The sequence below is a fragment of the Hyperolius riggenbachi genome, chromosome 5 (assembly GCF_040937935.1).
Source record: "Hyperolius riggenbachi isolate aHypRig1 chromosome 5, aHypRig1.pri, whole genome shotgun sequence".
In the NCBI taxonomy this organism is placed as follows: Eukaryota; Metazoa; Chordata; class Amphibia; order Anura; family Hyperoliidae; genus Hyperolius; species Hyperolius riggenbachi.
The window spans coordinates 249573494-249594688 of record NC_090650.1 but is presented as its reverse complement, the minus strand read 5'-3'; the positions used below and the strand labels follow the sequence as shown (position 1 = coordinate 249594688).

At 44.1% G+C, this 21195-nt stretch overlaps 1 protein-coding gene across 4 annotated transcripts in view; it reads left to right on the top strand.

Moving 5' to 3' along the window:
* The window catches only part of PIGN (phosphatidylinositol glycan anchor biosynthesis class N), a 385079-nt gene that overhangs the window by 201031 nt on the left and 162853 nt on the right, over positions 1-21195 (top strand). For all 4 annotated transcript variants that reach the window (XM_068236754.1, XM_068236755.1, XM_068236753.1 and 1 more), the window contains exon 14: positions 7982-8164. In XM_068236754.1, coding sequence (XP_068092855.1) covers positions 7982-8164 — 183 coding nt within the window. The remainder of the gene's footprint in view (positions 1-7981; positions 8165-21195) is intronic.

The window sequence follows — 21195 nt, the reverse complement described above, 5'->3', positions numbered from 1 at the left end:
CCTAATATGCCTCCTCCCCCCCCCCCCCCCCCCATGTAAATAGGTCATGTTTGAGATTTAAAAATAAAAAAAAAAACATCTTAAGTGTTTGTTCACAGAATTTCTTTTTCAGCCAGGTGTGTTTATGCAGTGACTAAGTTGTCAAAAAATATGTTTGGCCAAAGACTAGTTGTCACCACACAACACACGGCAGTGTTTTAAAAATTGTCATAGCTCTCCTTTCCACACACCTCGCTAAATGTTATTAGTGCCTCAGTTTTCTGCTCCCCAGAGTGTTTCCTAGGTTGTATAAAGCACACCTGACTCAAGGCACAGCTACTAATCACAAAGGTATGTCCCTGCTCGATCCACATACCTCTGTGTATTGTTTATTCTTTTGCTCATTCCACCTGATCTCCATAATCACTTTTCCAAGAATTTGACTTTGGCTAAAGTCACATTTTCATACAGGAAGAGGCATGCTTGCTGCGAGGTTCCCTCCTATCACCCTCCCATTTCCTCCTCTTTTCTGCACAATTCACTCCTCTTATGAGAAGAGGAGGAGGGGGGAATCGGAGGGTGTTTGGAGGGAGCATAGCAGCAAGCCTGCCTCTTCCTGTCTGGAACTTTGACCTTAGCCAAAAGTCAAAAGGAGTGATTAGGAAGTCCAGGGGGAAGGAGGAGGGAAACGCACTGAGGCATAAACACAATCCTGTGATTAGCTTACCTAGCTTTGCCTTCGAGTCCAGTTATCCTTTACATTTTATTCCTCCCCTCTATGGCTTCACTGTGCCCACTTGCCCTTGTATGTACACTCTGTAAACACCCTGCATCAAGATAGGTAAAAAGATTTTGCCCCCAGAAAGAAGACTTTTAAAGCAAAAATGTCAGTTGTTTTGTCAGTCTGATCTGTGCAGCACAGTGAATAAATGGCATGTAGTCTTGCTTTCTCCCATCATCCTCCAGGACAGCCCACCTGAGATTATCATTGAGCCCTTTCCCTATGGAAACAATGCAAATGTAATTAATTAGACCATGAGTCTCCCACTATATAGTCAGTTCCCTCCTCATTCCCCTCAGTTCTTCATTGTTTCCATTCACCCATGGACAGTGCAGTGTTTTTTTCTTTTTAAAACTATAGGGGAGCGTGTAATAGCACCTATAGTTAGCATAGGGCTTCTTTTCCCTATGAGAGGGCAGTTCATGCGTGTGTGGGTAGAACGGATGGGAGTGATGTGACGCCTGGTGAGGTGAGATGCACTACCTGTCAGCGCTGAAGGCTTACAAGGGAGCCTGGAGCGTCCTCTCTCATGGCCGCCTTTCTTCTTGTCGGCGTCTTCCTGCAGGAGATCACGTGAGCGCTATCCGTCATGAAGGTGGATACAAACAGCGTGCATAGCTCCGCCCACCGCAGGCGCCATTGGCTGATCAGCCAGAAAGTCTTCTTTGACCTCTGAAGGCGGGGCTGAGGTCTGAGGGGCAGCATTTAAGCTGCTGAGCACACGAGGACGCCGACACGCTGTCAGAGCGGCATGGAGATGGAGCAGACAGAGGCCTCCACCGTGGATAGCAGCTAAGTACCGACTGCAGAGGAAAGTACAGGCCAGCAGACTCAGGTACAGCAGGATCTAGCTCTGCACCCTTTATACAAATTATGGTGGATTGCAGATAGAACTGACAGGCTATTTGTTTGTGGGGTTTTTTTCTTGCAGAGGCATGCAAAAACAACACAGGAAAACAAACAAATGCTCTAAATGTGGGGATGTCTTACCACCTACTTGTACTAGATCTTCATGTGACAAGTACAGGCACAGGGGGGAGTCTAGCACAGATACAAACATTATGATGATAGACTTAATGAAATCTGTGTGGTTAAACACATGGGAGGGCGACGTTTTGTCCAAGCATCGTTTATGTGCTATGGAGTTTCAGGGTGAGTTGTTGTTTGGCAAGACAAAGGCAAAAGGGGGAGTAACAGGCCCTTTCAGGGGAGGCGATATTTTCCCAAACGAGATGGAGGTAGACAAGGTTCACAGCAGCAGCAGCAGCAGAGATCCAGAAGATGGACTTATAATACAGGCAAGGGAAATTCTACCTTCATGTTCAATAAGCCACAGCCATCAACTGCAAAGTCAGACAAATGACACAGACTTACAGGTGGGGGGGAGGCTTCTTCATTTTTTCAAGCCTGGCAGAAGATAATAGGAAACACATTTATTTAAGTTTTAATAAAGAATGGGTACAGGATAGAGTTCCGGTCCCGCCCCCCCAAACAACGTGATTACGGGGACCCCCAGAGACCCGGGAAAGGTAGAAGCAATTCGATTCTCTGTGATAAACTTATTACAACAGAGGGTAATTCAGAGAGTTCCTATTCAGGAATATTTCGGGGGGTTTTATTCCCGAGTGTTTGTAATCCAGAAACCCTCAGGGAAGTATAGAATGATCCTCATACTGAAACCCCTGAACCCTTACATTCTGGAGAAGAACTTTTGCATGGAGAGTATCGCATCGATCCGCAATTTGATTTGACCAGAAGCGTTCATGGCCACCCTGGACTTGGACACTTACCTCCACATACCTATTCATCCGCAATTTCAGAAGTTCCTGAGATTTGCGGTGATCATGGGGGGACACGGTATGTCATTACCAATACTGCTCCCTACTGTTCGGAATATCCTCAGCTCCAAGGATATTCACGAAGGTCGTCGTGGAAGCCATCGCTCATCTACACCTCCAGAATGTAAGGGTTCTACCATATCTGGACGATTTTTTGATTTTGTCAAATACAGAACAGGCGTTAAAAGAAAATCTGCAGCTCTGTATTCAGACCCTAGAGACTCTAGAATGGCTAGTCAGCAGAGCGAAGTCGTGTTTACAACCCACTCAGACAGCTCTGTTTCTAGGGTTGATATGGGACTCCACACAGGAAAAGATTTTACTACCTCAATCATAGATTGCCAAGCTAATGACAATAGTATGCGAATACAGGTCAGCCCCGGCAGTATCCCTACGACAGACTGCTGGGATAAATGAATCTCGGCAGTAGAGTGGGCTCAGGCTCATACTCAGGAATTACAGGCCTGGTTCCTGCAAATATGGGACAGGAAGAAGGCCTCATTAGACAGTCAGGTTACCCCTCCACAGCAGGTGTTACTCTCTCTCCAATGGTGGTTAGATGCAGACCATTTGGCCAGAGGGCGTCCCTGGATGCAGAAGAATCCAATAAAGGTGTATACGGATGCCAGCGCATGGGGTTGGGGGTCCCACTGCCAGGGACATCATGTGCAGGGTCAGTGGTCTCCTCAGCTCAGTCGGAGTTCATCAAATTTCAGGGAGCTGATGGCTATAAAATTAGCTCTACAGTCTTTTCTTCCTCACATACAGAACAAGGAGGTAATGTTATTTTCCGACAATATGGTCACAGTCTCCTATATCAGGAAGCAGGGGGGTACTAGAGTTCAGAGTCTCCGAGAACTAACAATGCAGATCTTAGCTTGGGCAGAGGAAAACTTCGTGTCACTGGCGGCAACCCACATTCAGGGGATTCAGAACCGTTGAGTGGATGCTCTCAGTAGATCGATTCTAACGGAAGCAGAGTGGCAGCTGAATCAGGTTTTTGATCTAATCACAGCAGAGTGGGGCAGACCAATACTAGATCTCTTTGGCACACCTAAAAACACAAAGACAAAATATTTATTTTCCCTCCATCCTTCATCTTCAACAGACCGGTTAGATGCCCTGACAGTGGAATGGCCGAGGGGCCTGTTGTACGCTTTTCTCCCATTCAACCTGATCCTAAGAGCTCTCAACAAGCTGAGCCATTCACAGGCGGAAGTAATATTCATAGTGCCCTGGTGGCCGAGAAGGACCTGGTTCCCTTTTCTTCAGACCCTAAAGATAAAAGGTCCTTGGCATTTAGGGAGCAGAGAGGCTTTATTGACTCAGAACGGTCAGCTGCATCCAGATCCGGGGTTTCTCAAACTCACAGCCTGGATCCTGAACGGCAGACATTAAGTAAGTGGGGTTTTCAGAAAGGGTTATTAACATGCTGCTAAAATGTAGAAAGGGAAACACTCGAAGAATTTATTCCAAAGTATGGAGAGTTTTTTGTTCATGGAAGGAGAAGAACAGGGTGAGAACAAATGACACAACATTTATTTTAGAATTTTTACAGGATGGTGTGGACATGGGGTTGGCAGTTAGCACCCTCAGAGTCCAGGTGTCGGCTTTATCTGTTTTTTTGGACAGGCAGTTATCCACTGAGTTGCATATAAAAAAAACTTTTTGAAGGCGTTTGCCAGATCACAGCCTGTTCCAGTGAAGGTGATACCTCCCTGGGACCTGTCACTAGTACTCGATTTCCTGATGCCAGATACTTTTCAGCCAGCAGACAGGATTCCTATTACGTTGTTAACATTAAAGGTGACCTTTTTGGTAGGTATTACAATGGCAAGAATGGTGGGGGATATACAGTCCCTATCAATAAAGGATCCCTATATGATAATTCACCCAGACTGAATAGTCTTCCGACCAAACCCAACATATCTGCCAAAGGTAGCCACACATTTCCACAGAATGCAGGAGGTTATTTTACCATCTTTTTCCACAGATCCCAAAAACGATAAAGAAAGGAAGTTAGCGAATCTAGATGTAAGACAAGAAATTATTACATACTTACAGAGAGCACAACAGTGGAGAAGATCTAGCCACTAATTTGTTTTATTTTCGGGTAGCCGTAAGGGCTTACAAGCCTAAAAGTTCCATAGCCAGATGGATCAGAGAGGTTATAGAATTGGCCTATAAGGGTTCAGATACTGATACACCTTCAAACATCAGAGCACATTCGACAAGGTCACTGGCAGCCTCTTGGGCAGAAAGATCTGCCTGTGGATCACGGACTTCCTCACCAACAGGTCCCAGGTGCCAGGTTAGGCACCATCTCCTCACAACCTAGGATCACCAACACAGGGGCCCCACAATGCTGCGTCCTGTCGCCGTTTCTGTTCTCTCTGTATACAAATAACTGCAAATCCACATCAGACTCGGTAAAAGTAATCAAATTTGCTGACGACACGACGGTTGTAGGTCTCATCACCAAAAACGATGAGAAGGCGTACCGCCACCAGGTCGAAGACATATGCCGCTGGTGCAGAGAGAACGGTTTGGTCCTAAACACAGCGAAAACGGTGGAGATGATCGTTGATTTCAGGAGGCGCGCCTCTACACCGCCTCCAATCCACATTGATGGCAAGGAAGTAGAAAGAGTCCCCAGTGTCCGCCTACTGGGCACAACTATCTCCATTGACCTGAGGTGGAACGCCAACACTGCCTTAACACAGAGGAAAGCCCAACAGAGACTTTTCTTTCTCCGTCAACTGAAAAAGTTCGGTATGGTCCAAAAACTTCTGTAAATCTGTAACTATATTGTGTATCAGTACTCTGTACGTGCCAAGCCCAATTCCGGGCACGACCCAGTCGTGCTTGGTGAAATAAAGTTTCTGATTCTGATCTGGAGTGACACTGGACCAAATATGTAAAGCAGCGACATGGTCGGGATATTCTACATTTGTGTAACACTCCCGTCTGGAGGTCCAGCCAGGATCAGGCGTTTGGTCGCAAGGGGCTCCAGGCAGTCATCCCGTCCAGAGGTAAATATTTTTCGCTGGTCTCAGGTGAGCTGTCCTGGAGGATGATGGGAGAAAGGCCGACCTACTTACCGGTAGCAGTGTTTCGGCGAATCTTCCAGGACAGCTGCCTTAGTACCCAGCCCTAACTTTGTATATGTATAGATGTAGATAAATATGTGTATAGAGTGGGGTGAGCGAAGTACTCTTCTAAGGAACTGAGGGGAATGAGGAGGGAACTGGCTATATAGTGGGAGACTCAGGGTCTAATTAATTACATTTGCATTGTTTCCATAGGGGAGGGGCTCAATGGTAATCTCAGGTGAGCTGTCTTGGAGGATTCGCCAAAACACTACTACGGGTAAGTAGGTCGGCCTTTGCAGGGCGAGAGTCCCATGTTTGAGTCTCAAACAGGGAACTTTCTCCATAGAGTGAGCATGTTGTTCCTTGGTTTGCATGTTTTTCCTGTTTTTTTGGTTTCCACCCAGTTTTTAGGTTATTTGACTACCTCCCATACTGAGTTTACGCTGTGGTTGGGTCAACAGATTGTAAGCTTTTCTGAGGGATAGTTGGTGATGGTGACATGAATTGTTTAATGTGGAAAATGTAATCCATACCTTATATAAATTAATAATAATAAAAACCACCAGCTGCCTAGTACATAGAAGTATTGCCAATTAGGAAGGTAGCTGACTTGATTGGCCCATTTCTAAGGTGCAAGCTATGTGCATTAAATCAGCATGCAATCTGTAATTATTAGCAATTTTATTAACCATTTGTGATCACATACCTGTGATCTGTTATCTGCAAATCAGTTCTGACCATTGCTTTCTGTCACTAATTCCTATCTGTTTTGATCACTGATCACAAGACATGTTTTTTTCAGATTTAATTTACAAATCTCTGAGTAATATGGTGACACATACAACTTTGGGAACCGGTGGGGTGTAGAGGTAGGAGAAACAGTCAGACCAGAAGGCATACTAGCAGCACTGCTGGTGTACATGTACAGACTGCTATTCATTGGATGTGTTTGGAAACCATAAGTGATCAACAGGCTCTTAAAGGATACCTGAACTGACATGTGACATGATGATGCCATGTGTATGTAGAGTGCCTAGCACACAAATAACTGTGCTGTGTTCCTTTTTTTCTTGCTCTGTCTCAAAGAGTTAAATATCAGGTATGTAAGTGGCTGACTCAGTCCTGACTCAAACAGGAAGTAACTACAGTGTGACTCTCACTGATAAGAAAATTCCTCTTTTTATCTCTTACTTGCTCTCAGAAGCCATTTACTGCTAAGAAAGTGTTTGATAGTTGGAATTTCTTATCAGTGAGGGTCACACTGTAGTCACTTCCTGTCTGAGTCAGGACTCAGTCAGCCACTTACATACCTGATATTTAACCTGCCTGGCGTTCTATTAAGATCGCCAGGCAGGCTGCGGGAGGGTTTTTTTTTAATAAAAAAAAAACTATTTCATGCAGCCAACTGAAAGTTGGCTGCATGAAAGCCCACTAGAGGGCGCTCCGGAGGCGATTTTCCGATCGCCTCCGGCGCCCAGAATAAACAAGGAAGGCCGCAATGAGCGGCCTTCCTTGTTTTGCTTACATCGTCGCCATAGCGACGAGCGGAGTGACGTCATCGACGTCAGCCGACGTCCTGACGTCAGCCGCCTCCGATCCAGCCCTTAGCGCTGGCCGGAACTTTTTGTTCCGGCTACGCTGGGCTCAGGCGGCTAGGGGGGCCCTCTTTCGCCGCTGCTCGCGGCGGATCGCCGCAGAGCGGCGGCGATCAGGCAGCACACGCGGCTGGCAAAGTGCCGGCTGCGTGTGCTGCTTTTTATTTGAGCCAAATCGGCCCAGCAGGGCCTGAGCGGCAGGCTCCGGCGGTACTGGACGAGCTGAGCTCGTCCAGACCGCCCAGCAGGTTAACTCCTTCAGGCAGAGAAAGAAAAAAAGGAACACAGCATAGTTATTTGTGTGCTAGGCAACGTACATAAACATGTGTATCTCATCATGTCACATGTCAGTTCGGGTATCCTTTAAGGGGCCCCCATACACTGGTCGATTTCAGCCATCGATCGATCAATTGATTCTTTCAAATCTATTGATCAATCGATTTGTGCCCGATTTCGATTGATTTAGCTGGATTTGATCTATCTGACAGGATGGAAGATCTTGGTCGATCTGCTGCTGCCAGCAAAAAAGTATTTGGCTTGAGGATGCCCTATAAACTATATGTAAGGAACACAAATATGCAATGAATAAAAGTTTATCTCGGATCCAATTTAAGGACAAGATAATGCAAGATGTACTGGAATGTAGATAATTGCTGATGTCTAACAAAAGTCTGGCATGTCTTCTTGTCTTCATAGATGGTTCTGTGCAGGACTCTGATGGATTTAGCCTTACAAGGACTTACGTATTACCATACTTATGATAGATTCTTTCTCGGTATAAGTGTTGTGATGGGCTTCACTGGCTGGATTTCCTATGTTACTTTAATAATTTTGAAGACAGATACTAGTATTACTCGGACTACTGAAATGAGAAATAGGGTAAGATACTGTGTTATAGAAATGTTACTTTTCATTGAAAAGTGTCACCAAAATGGTTATTGAACATTGTTGATGTTTCAGATTTGACATACTATGTTTTTTAACAATGTGCAAACCTTTGTAGGGTTTTCTGTCTTCAATTTAACAGCTTTAAAGTAAACCTAAACTCTCGCACAGGACAAAAGGAAAACATAGAGAAATGCGCCCGGATGTGTTTAGAGAGTTTAGCCTGTCCTATTCCCCTTCACCTCTGACTAATCACAACTGTATTTAATATCTCAGCTTTAGCAAAGAAATGAACAGCGCTACTTAAAAACAGATGAGTGCTTACCTGCAAAAAAGTGCACACCCCACTCATGGGATTCAAATACACAATGAGCATACACATGACCTGTCTACCACTTGGAGGATGTTAGTTTCACTAACAATTTGCAATTTGTTAGGTACTTGTCCCTCCCACTGTCGAAGAAGTCTTTCCTCCATGGGAGGGGACCTAACACTAACTAAATTCTACCTATGCATATGCATAGCCTGGGCGCGCTACCAGTAAAATTGAGAATTGCGCAAAAAAAGTGGGATCAGCGCATCACCAGGCCGCCTCTGAATGGCCCCAGCTCAGAGATGCGCTGAGCCCCCCCAGAGACTACAAACGCACCTTGAACCCAAACAGAGGCTCTGCATATACACCAAAGAAAAACTAACAAGTGGGAGCAGCTGACCAGAATTAAATCAAACATAGCAAAGAAATGAACAGCGCTACTTAAAAACAGATGAATGCTTACCTGCAAAAAAGTGCAGACCCCACTCATGGGATACAAATACACAATGAGCACACATACAACCTGTCTACCACTTGGAGGATGTTAGTTTCCACTAACAGCTTGCATGCAATTTGTTAGGTACTCGTCCCTCCCACTGTCGAAGAAGTCTTTCCTCCATGGGAGGGGACCTAACACTAACTAATTCCTACCTATGCATATGCATAGCCTGGGCGCGCTACCAGTAAAATTAGGAATTGCGCAGAAAAAGTGGGATCAGCGCATCACCAGGCCGCCTCTGAATGGCCTCAGCTCAGAGATGCGCTGAGCCCCCCCAGAAACTGCAAACGCACCTTGAACCCAAACAGAGGCTCTGCATATACACCAAAGGAAAACTATTAAGTGGGAGCAGCTGACCAGAAATAAATCAATCAAACATAGCAAAGAAATGAACAGCGCTACTTAAAAACAGATGAGTGCTTACCTGCAAAAAAGTGCACACCCCACTCATGGGATTCAAATACACAATGAGCATACACATGACCTGTCTACCACTTGGAGGATGTTAGTTTCACTAACAATTTGCAATTTGTTAGGTACTTGTCCCTCCCACTGTCGAAGAAGTCTTTCCTCCATGGGAGGGGACCTAACACTAACTAAATTCTACCTATGCATATGCATAGCCTGGGCGCGCTACCAGTAAAATTGAGAATTGCGCAAAAAAAGTGGGATCAGCGCATCACCAGGCCGCCTCTGAATGGCCCCAGCTCAGAGATGCGCTGAGCCCCCCCAGAAACTGCAAACGCACCTTGAACCCAAACAGAGGCTCTGCATATACACCAAAGAAAAACTATTAAGTGGGAGCAGCTGACCAGAAATAAATCAATCAAACATAGCAAAGAAATGAACAGCGCTACTTAAAAACAGATGAGTGCTTACCTGCAAAAAAGTGCACACCCCACTCATGGGATTCAAATACACAATGAGCATACACATGACCTGTCTACCACTTGGAGGATGTTAGTTTCACTAACAATTTGCAATTTGTTAGGTACTTGTCCCTCCCACTGTCGAAGAAGTCTTTCCTCCATGGCAGGGGACCTAACACTAACTAAATTCTACCTATGCATATGCATAGCCTGGGCGCGCTACCAGTAAAATTGAGAATTGCGCAAAAAAAGTGGGATCAGCGCATCACCAGGCCGCCTCTGAATGGCCCCAGCTCAGAGATGCGCTGAGCCCCCCCAGAAACTGCAAACGCACCTTGAACCCAAACAGAGGCTCTGCATATACACCAAAGGAAAACTATTAAGTGGGAGCAGCTGACCAGAAATAAATCAATCAAACATAGCAAAGAAATGAACAGCGCTACTTAAAAACAGATGAGTGCTTACCTGCAAAAAAGTGCACACCCCACTCATGGGATTCAAATACACAATGAGCATACACATGACCTGTCTACCACTTGGAGGATGTTAGTTTCACTAACAATTTGCAATTTGTTAGGTACTTGTCCCTCCCACTGTCGAAGAAGTCTTTCCTCCATGGGAGGGGACCTAACACTAACTAAATTCTACCTATGCATATGCATAGCCTGGGCGCGCTACCAGTAAAATTGAGAATTGCGCAAAAAAAGTGGGATCAGCGCATCACCAGGCCGCCTCTGAATGGCCCCAGCTCAGAGATGCGCTGAGCCCCCCCAGAAACTGCAAACGCACCTTGAACCCAAACAGAGGCTCTGCATATACACCAAAGGAAAACTATTAAGTGGGAGCAGCTGACCAGAAATAAATCAATCAAACATAGCAAAGAAATGAACAGCGCTACTTAAAAACAGATGAGTGCTTACCTGCAAAAAAGTGCACACCCCACTCATGGGATTCAAATACACAATGAGCATACACATGACCTGTCTACCACTTGGAGGATGTTAGTTTCACTAACAATTTGCAATTTGTTAGGTACTTGTCCCTCCCACTGTCGAAGAAGTCTTTCCTTCATGGGAGGGGACCTAACACTAACTAAATTCTACCTATGCATATGCATAGCCTGGGCGCGCTACCAGTAAAATTGAGAATTGCGCAAAAAAAGTGGGATCAGCGCATCACCAGGCCGCCTCTGAATGTTCCTTTGGTGTATATGCAGAGCCTCTGTTTGGGTTCAAGGTGCGTTTGCAGTTTCTGGGGGGGCTCAGCGCATCTCTGAGCTGGGGCCATTCAGAGGCGGCCTGGTGATGCGCTGATCCCACTTTTTTTGCGCAATTCTCAATTTTACTGGTAGCGCGCCCAGGCTATGCATATGCATAGGTAGAATTTAGTTAGTGTTAGGTCCCCTCCCATGGAGGAAAGACTTCTTCGACAGTGGGAGGGACAAGTACCTAACAAATTGCAAATTGTTAGTGAAACTAACATCCTCCAAGTGGTAGACAGGTCATGTGTATGCTCATTGTGTATTTGAATCCCATGAGTGGGGTGTGCACTTTTTTGCAGGTAAGCACTCATCTGTTTTTAAGTAGCGCTGTTCATTTCTTTGCTATGTTTGATTGATTTATTTCTGGTCAGCTGCTCCCACTTAATAGTTTTCCTTTGGTGTATATGCAGAGCCTCTGTTTGGGTTCAAGGTGCGTTTGCAGTTTCTGGGGGGGCTCAGCGCATCTCTGAGCTGGGGCCATTCAGAGGCGGCCTGGTGATGCGCTGATCCCACTTTTTTTGCGCAATTCTCAATTTTACTGGTAGCGCGCCCAGGCTATGCATATGCATAGGTAGAATTTAGTTAGTGTTAGGTCCCCTCCCATGGAGGAAAGACTTCTTCGACAGTGGGAGGGACAAGTACCTAACAAATTGCAAATTGTTAGTGAAACTAACATCCTCCAAGTGGTAGACAGGTCATGTGTATGCTCATTGTGTATTTGAATCCCATGAGTGGGGTGTGCACTTTTTTGCAGGTAAGCACTCATCTGTTTTTAAGTAGCGCTGTTCATTTCTTTGCTATGTTTGATTGATTTATTTCTGGTCAGCTGCTCCCACTTAATAGTTTTCCTTTGGTGTATATGCAGAGCCTCTGTTTGGGTTCAAGGTGCGTTTGCAGTTTCTGGGGGGGCTCAGCGCATCTCTGAGCTGGGGCCATTCAGAGGCGGCCTGGTGATGCGCTGATCCCACTTTTTTTGCGCAATATCTCAGCTTTGCCAACTGGCTGTGTCAGCACAGCAGTTAATTTGCAAAAACAGGATGTTAACCCTATGTCTGCTTCCAAAAAAGCAGGAAGTAGACACGCTGCAGATTTATTTCTTTAAATGTTTCTATGCTGTTGCTTATCTTTTAGAGCAGAGAGGAAGTTCTGAGTTCAGGTCTGCTCTAATGCTGTTTACTGAACACTGTGCAAGATATGCCATAGTTTTGGAAGCAAAGGCTCTCAATGTATTTTAGACCAAAGGTGGCCACCAAGACTCAGCTGGGTTCTTGGGAAGCACTATTATTATGTCTCCTTAGAAATCTATTTGTTTCACTCTAGAATCACTTTTTTATGCATTTACAAAAAGATATGATGAAATTGCATTTGCTACCAATTATTAATACACACCTATGCTGAGATAATATGAACGCTGCTGTAGATTACTTCATTAAAAAAATGTCACTTGCTTGGCACCCATGCTGATCTCTTTGCTCAGACATTTGCAACAACCATGAATTTGGTTTAAGCAGCGTTAGGCAGAATGGAGATGGAAACCTGGGCCCATATGCAATTCACTTTTTCATCTGAGTTATCTACTTGGAGATAATTTTCATTTTTTTCTATTCAGCATTTTTTAATTGAAATAGTACCCAAAAATTGATGAAAAAGTACTATCAAATGTATTTAGAGTATTTTCTTGCTTGCTGGTGTCTTACAAGGCATTTTATGACAAGTTGTGAAAGTATCACCTAGGAGAAAACTCAGGAGAAAATGTGAATTGCATATGAGCCCTGGGCCCATATGCAATTGGCTTTTTCTCCTGAGTTTTCTCCTAGGTGACATTTTCACACCTTGTAAATAAAATGCTTTTTAAGCCAGCAGCAATCAAGGAAATCCTCAAAATAATTTTAAAAGTACTTTTTCATCTATTTTTGGTACATTTTTGATTTCAGAGGGCTGAAAAGTTATTTTAAAAAGAAGTTGAAAAATTATCTCCTAGGGGAAAAGTTGGAAGAAAAAATTAATTGCATATGGCCTCTGGTGTGCAAATCACAGAGAACTACCAAATTTTGTGTAGTGGGCCAAAGAGAAGATAAAAGGCCTAACATATGTACAGGATCTTCTCAAAAAATTAGCATATTGTGATAAAGTTCATTATTTTCTGTAATGTACTGATAAACATTAGACTTTCATATATTTTAGATTCATTACACACAACTGAAGTAGTTCCAAGCCTTTTATTGTTTTAATATTGATGATTTTGGCATACAGCTCATGAAAACCCAAAATTCCTATCTCAAAAAATTAGCATATTTCATCCAACCAATAAAATAAAAGTGTTTTTAAAACAAAAAATGTCAACCTTCAAATAATTATGTTCAGTTATGCACTCAATACTTGGTCGGGAATCCTTTTGCAGAAATGACTGCTTCAATGCGGCGTGGCATGGAGGCAATCAGCCTGTGGCACTGCTCAGGTGTTATGGAGGCCCAGGATGCTTCGATAGTGGCCTTAAGTTCATCCAGAGTGTTGGGTCTTGCGTTTCTCAACTTTCTCTTCACAATATCCCACAGATTCTCTATGGGGTTCAGGTCAGGAGAGTTGGCAGGCCAATTGAGCACAGTAATACCATGGTCAGTTAACCATTTACTAGTGGTTTTGGCACTGTGAGCAGGTGCCAGGTCATGCTGAAAAATGAAATCTTCATCTCCATAAAGCTTTTCAGCAGATGGAAGCATGCAGTGCTCCAAAATCTCCTGATAGCTAGCTGCATTGACCCTGCCCTTGATAAAACACAGTGGACCAACACCAGCAGCTGACATGGCAACCCAGACCATCGCTGACTGTGGGTACTTGACACTGGACTTCAGGCATTTTGGCATTTCCCTCTCCCCAGTCTTCCTCCAGACTCTGGCACCTTGATTTCTGAATGACATGTAAAAGTTGCTTTCATCCGAAAAAAGTACTTTGGACCACTGAGCAACAGTCCAGTGCTGCTTCTCTGTAGCCCAGGTCAGGCGCCTCTGCAGCTGTTTCTGGTTCAAAAGTGGGTTCATGCTTCCATCTGCTGAAAAGCTTTATGGAGATGAAGATTTCATTTTTCAGCATGACCTGGCACCTGCTCACAGTGCCAAAACCACTGTTAAATGATTTACTGACCATGGTATTACTGTGCTCAATTGGCCTGCCAACTCTCCTGACCTGAACCCCATAGAGAATCTGTGGGATATTGTGAAGAGAAAGTTGAGAGAGGCAAAACCCAACACTCTGGATGAGCTTAAGGCTGCTATCGAAGCATCCTGGGCCTCCATAACTCCTGAGCAGTACCACAGGCTGATTGCCCCCATGCCACGCCGCATTGAAGCAGTTATTTTTGAAAAAGGATTCCCGACCAAGTATTGAGTGCATAACTGAACATAATTATTTGAACGTTGACTTTTTTTTTGTTTTAAAAACACTTTTATTTTATTGGTCGGATGAAATATGCTAATTTTTTGAGATAGGAATTTTGGGTTTTCATGAGCTGTATGCCAAAATCATCAATATTAAAACAATAAAAGGCTTGGAACTACTTCAGTTGTGTGTAATGAATCTAAAATATATGAAAGTCTAATGTTTATTAGTACATTACAGAAAATAATGAACTTTATCACAATATGCTAATTTTTTGAGAAGATCCTGTATATTATTAAAGAGACTCCGTAACAAAAATTGCATCCTGTTTTTTATCATCCTTCATGTTCCAAAAGCTATTCTAATGTGTTCTGGCTAACTGCAGCACTTTCTACTATGACAGTCTCTGTAATAAATCAATGTATCTTTCCCCTGTCAGACTTGTCGGCCTGTGTCTGGAAGGCTGCCAAGTTCTTCAGTGTTGTGGTTCTGCTATGAACTCACCCTTTCTGGCCCCTCTATGCACACTGCCTGTGTGTTATTTAGATAAGAGAGAAGAGAGAAGCTGCTCTAATCAGCTGGATAAATCGTCCTCTGAGCTGGCTGGGCTTTCACATACTGAGGAATTACAAACAAGGGCAAAGCTGTTTTCAGGAGGAAAAGAGCAGCCTGAAACTTCAGTGCATGGGGGAAAGAAACACACAAATGATCTCTTGAGATTCAAAAGGAATGCTGTATACAGCCTGCTTATGTATGGATGTATTTTCTATGTGTGGACATACTGTACATCAACCTACTTCCTGTTTTGGTAGCCATTTTGTTTGTTTACAAACAAACTTTTTAAAACTTTTTTTAACCACTTTTAATGCGGCGAGGAGCGGCGAAATTGTGACAGAGGGTAATAGGAGATGTCCCCTAACGCACTGGTATGTTTACTTTTGAACGATTTTAACAATACAGATTCTCTTTAAAGCTCTAAAAGATAAGCAACAGCTTAATAACCTTTACAGAAAAACATTTCATTGTTACAGCGTATAGAGCACTATTTAGAAATGCTGCAGTGTAGTTATTTCCTGGTTGGCTGGTAGCACAGACAGGGTTAAACTCCTGTGTTTACATATAGTCTGTCTAAACTGCACACAGCAGCACAGTTCAGAGAGGACAGCTCAAATTACTGTGGCTCATTACTAGCAGATAGGGGAGAATTAGACAGGCTGTTATCTTTTAATACAAACAAGGTGGGTTTGTCTTTGTTTTCCTTCTCTCCTGTTGAAGAGTTAAGGTCTTCTTTAAAGCCCCATGCACACACTCAACAGCGGTCTTTTAAGATGCGTACACATGCACAATAGCAATGAACGACGGGTCCATCAGACCCTCCCGCTGGGCGGGCATTCCAGCGACAGTAGTGCGTGTGTATAGTCTGTCAGGCAGACTGATAAGGCTGTTTCTGAACAATCCGCTGAGTGGAACGTTCAGAAACAGCCTTATTGTAACAAACTTATCTGGTATGGTCTCTGGAGGCTGTTCTGATAGTGTGGAGCAGCTGGAGGAAGCTTCCTCTTCCTCTTTGGTTAAATGCATCCCCGCCTCCCCTGTAGATGTGAATCAGCATGATGGCATCCTCGGCTCCCCTGTAGATGTGGGTCAGCGTGGTGTTTCTGGCAGGACACGCGCAGCTCAGAGCTGCCTTTATAGGCTGAGGAGGCGTGTCTGATGGGATGTCAGCTGTGATGTCATCAGCTGACACCTTTTTGCAGGAGGTGCTGTCAATTCTGGGGGCTGGGATTTTGCTCTGCCTCTTGGGTACTTAAGGCCAGAGTATTCATTTGCTCGTTGGCCTTGATACTTATCAGTTCGCTGGTTCTTGGCCCTAGCTAGTGAGAAATTGAGAGTTACATTTCATATATTGCGCATCAGCGCAATATATTTGTACTCTAGTCAGTCAGTCTTATTATTTTGTAGTATTATATATTTGTAATATTATCATATCGTAATATTATATATTATCTGTGTACCGACCTTTTGCCTGCCTCTTGACCTCGCTCTTGCCTAGCCCTTCTGTACCACTGCCATCTGATATATGTGTATGACTTGACCTGTCCCTGACTTTGCTACTGTTTGATCCTTCCAATACGACTGACATCTGACTTATGTGTATGACCCTGCCAGTTAATTGACTACGATTTTGCCTAACTCTATTTTTCTTCACTCATCTGCTCTTGTGAACGACTTCGGCCTGACTCTGACTACGCATATCTCACTAGAACTGAGATTTACACTAGTTACGCTAGATCTCTTCACGTGTCAGCGTGATACTTAGCAGTCTGCCGACAGACTGTACACACACACTACTGTTGCTGGAAAGCCCGCCCAGCGGGAGGGTCTGACGGACCCGTCGTTCATTGCAGTAGTGCGTGTGTACGCACCTTTAGGCTCTCACAACTTTTCTTGTGAAACACCTAAAATAAATCTCTTGCTATTGTTCAAGCAGCTGATAAGAAGTCAGTTCAACATTTGGATTGACTTCTTATCAGTCTTATCAGCTGCTTGAACAATAGCAAGAGATTGTTTTTAGGTGTTTCACAAGAAAAATTGCGAGAGCCTAAAAGATCGCTGTTGAGTGTGTGTATGGGGCTTAACACAGGAAAAAATTATGGTGGGAGGGGCAGTTATAATATGTGTCATTCTGGCTCTTTTTTACATTAAAATTTACAGGTTAGGTCCACTTTAATTTATTTGCGTACCATTTGTTTTAGCAGCGGTCATGTTTTTGCTAGGATTATTTGACTTATTGTTGATGAATTCACTTTGCTTTCTGCTGTTGTCACAAAACAGAGAGGTCCTTGTTTAGGCTTTCCTACAACAGCAATTATCACTGCTTCCGTGTGTATTTTGCACTCCTACGCAGTTTTTTTTTTTGAACAAAATGACATAGCCTACCATTGAAAACTATAGATTATGTTCCTGATTTGGCTCCTGGAAGAAAATGGGGTTTATTGACTTTTCTTTCCAAGCTGAAGACCACTGCTGTTCTTCAACAATGTCCTTTGCCTGGAAGACAGCTGTGTGTTCAGATGTATTGAAAGTTTCTCTTTCTATAGTGTTTATATAACAACATTTCGGAGTACTTTTTTGTAAAGTCTGCAATTCTTTTTTTTTTTTCCCGTTAAACTCAAAAGCAACAAATTCAGAGTCGCGTGTAATTTCAAGCTTGTTTCTGAATTAATACAACACATATATTGTATATTTAAATGTTCTTGATTATAATGACGTGTCTCTTTTGAGACATGATTTTGTCATTGTAATAGTGTTATCAGTGATGATATTTTTAGATGTACCGTATTTTTCGGACTATAAGACGCTCCGGACTATAAGACGCACCTAGTTTCAGAGCACAAAAACCATGGAAAAATAAAAATGTTACCTGGGACATCTTTAGTGCTGGGGCGTCTTATGGTCCTATCCCCACCAAGCTGTCTCTATCTAATATATACTGCCCAGCTAAAAAAAATAACTCTGCTGCCCCACTAGCTACACTACATTAACCTCTGCTGCCCCACAACCTACACTAAAACTACACTGTCCCCTCAACCTACACTAAGCTGCACTGTCCCCACAACCTACACTAAGCTACACTGTCACCCCAACCTACTCTAAGCTACACTGTCACCATAACCTACACTAAGCTACACTGTCCCCACAAACTATAGTAAGCTACACAGTCCCTACAAACTACACTACAGTACATTACCAGCAGTGGCAAGGCTGTAGTGTGCTGCTGGTGTGGACAGAGATGGAAGCTGCCTTCAGTGACATCAGTCAGGGTCTCCCATCTGTGCTGGGTCTCAGCTGCAGTGAACTTCGGTGGTGGAGCCTGAAATCAGCTGGAGCTGCCCTCATGGTCTGTCCAGGTAAGCTCCACAGGAACATCAGTTCGGGTCTTGGCACGGACAATCCTTCTCAGCGGTGGAGCTGCTGCTAGGGTCATGTGGGCCATCTGCTGGAGCTGCCCATGTGGTGCGCCCGGATTGCAGACATCGGTCTGGGTCTTGGTGCGGGCCTGCGGGGAATCCTGCTTAGCAGTGGAGCTGGCGCTGCTGCTGGGGCCATCTGAAGGAGCTGCCCACGTGGTGCCCCCCGATTGCAGGCATCTGTCTGGGTCTCGGTGCGGGGAATCCTCAGCGGTGGTGAAGCTGAAGCCACGTGGGCCATCTGCTGGAGCTGCCCACGTGGTGCGCCCGGATTGTAGGCATCGGTCCGGATCTCGGTGCGGGACTGCCGGGAATCCTGCTCAGCAGGGGAGCTGGGGCTACTGCTGGGGCCATCTGAAGGAGCTGCCCACGTGGTGCCCCCCGATTGCAGGCATCTGTCCGGGTCTTGGTGCGGGGAATCCTCCGCGGTGGTGAAGCTGGAGCCACGTGGTGCGCCCGGTCAGCAGCCGCAACATCGGTCCGGGTCTCGGCAGCAGGAATACTTGTCAGCCGTGGTAAAGCTGGAGCCTCTGCAGATGTTTTGCGCTGCAAACTGCCGAGTGAGCACAGGGCATCTATGGAGCCCGAGTGCCGCTCATCGGCCACGTGGAAGCCATTAAAGAACCAGAGCGGCTGCGTCACCGTGGAGCCCGATCCATCTAAAGCTGGAAAACATTTGGAAGCAGGATGCAGGACTCGGGGGCCGCAGCAGGAAAGGTGAAGGCTTCCATAATGTCTTGCACCTGCTTGTGGGGGACATCTGGCTGCACATTCGGACTATAAGACGCAGGGACTTTTTCCCCCCACTTTTAGGGGAGAAAAAGTGCGTCTTATAGTCCGAAAAATACTTTTGTTTTTTAAAATAACAAAAATCTAAAAAGACAATTGATTGTGTATAGACAGTATCCAATACTTCACTTTATGAACCCACTCCATGGTTGGAAATGTATACATCTTTATTCAATAGTACAGTAAGTCACAAATATATTAAAAAGAAGGAATGGTGAGAGACTGCCTTCAAAAACCATATTGTGAGTAAAATCAAAGTTGTCAGTACTTTTTGACTAAACAAACAATAGTGTATTAATACACCACGGCTGACTGCCTGAGATGAGAAAAATATTATTCATACCTCCCTAATATATAAGGTCCCCAGACACTGCAAGACTCCTTATTGTTCTTGTCTTCCAGTTTAACTGGGACGATATCTGTGGTGGCTAAGTCTTCTTCTTGAATCTGGAATCTGCTAAAAATTGATGCCCCTACAAGGCAGCCCGGTTGTAATTTTGATCAATTTCAACTGAAATTTATTGAAATTATTGATTGGACCAGCCAGAAAAATTTGATTGGTTGGGGGTAGGGTGGTAACAACCATAGATCGATTGCATATAGATAGATATTCAACATTTAATTCTGAAATCTATTAGCAGTGTGTGGAAGGAATAGATCATTCTCTGATCAATTTCTTTTTGGGACATTGGGAAAAACTCCATGCAGCTAGTGGCCCAGATTAGAACCAGGAACCCTAGACCTGCAAGGCTGCTGTGCTGTCCACTACATCACCGAGTGACTTTCAAATGGTGAAAGAGATGGACAATCTTCCAGCAAAGAAGGAAGAAACCCTTAATTAAACTGGTGGGAAATGTGGTTAATTAAATATTTGTAACAAAAGTAAAATGCCTAAGAAATGAATACTACCCCCTTTCTTTACTCCACACAAATACATCTATTTCCATATGAAATCCCTGGCTCTTTACATTGTAGAGCACCGTCATTGCCGCCAGATTGAAAGTGAGGTGGCCCACTGCTTGTGTGGTTGTATGCAGGTGCATAGTACAGATAATGTAGTCAACAAGGGGGCATAAATGTAATAGTGGCGCCCATTGAAAAGGATGCAGGAAATAGCCGCAATGTGAAATTACTGAAATTCTACTATTTTTTTCATATAGTAAAATATCCATAATATTTTAAAATATTTTACTATGACCTAACCCTACTCTCACACAGAACCCCCTCCCTCTACCGATGCTTATCCTAAGGCCCCCCTGGTGATGCCTAACCTTAACCTTCCCCCCTCTGGTGGTGCCTAATCTAACCCCACCCCAACCACCACCACCACTACTGTAGTGGGCACCTAACTTTAACATCCCCCTAGTGGTGATCATCAAAAAGGGCTGAGAGGAGTATTGAACCAAATAAAATTATATAGACTGTCTGTGGGGGGCTATAGACTAGCTTGACTTTCCCAGGGAGGAGCTGGAGAACATAAGTATAAGTGTTTTTTTTGGGGGGGCGGGGTTGAAGTTCTTCCTTTCAACAGACTAGTTGATGTGGTAAATTCTTTCTTGTTAATTAAAGCTATCTTTTTTTATTACTATTATTATGTAGAAATAGAGCATGCCACATTTTAGGAGCACTTAATACACGAATCCGGAATTTTCCCTCATTCACAAGCTTGTCTCTATGCTGTGAATGCCACAAGTGTATTTTAACATTGTTACACTATGTCATTTGTTTACTTCTGGGGTAATGTTGTCCTAAATTTGTATGTAACATTTGTACTGATTAACATACTGCAATTAATTAGAATAGATGTTGTATTATCATGAGGGATACTATTTCTGGATCATTTGCTTTCATTTATAATGGAGAATTGCCAAGCTAGAAGCAAATTGCATCCATTTTTCATTTATCCTGTGTCTTCAAAGGGCCAGTCCTGCAAGTTTACAGATAACAA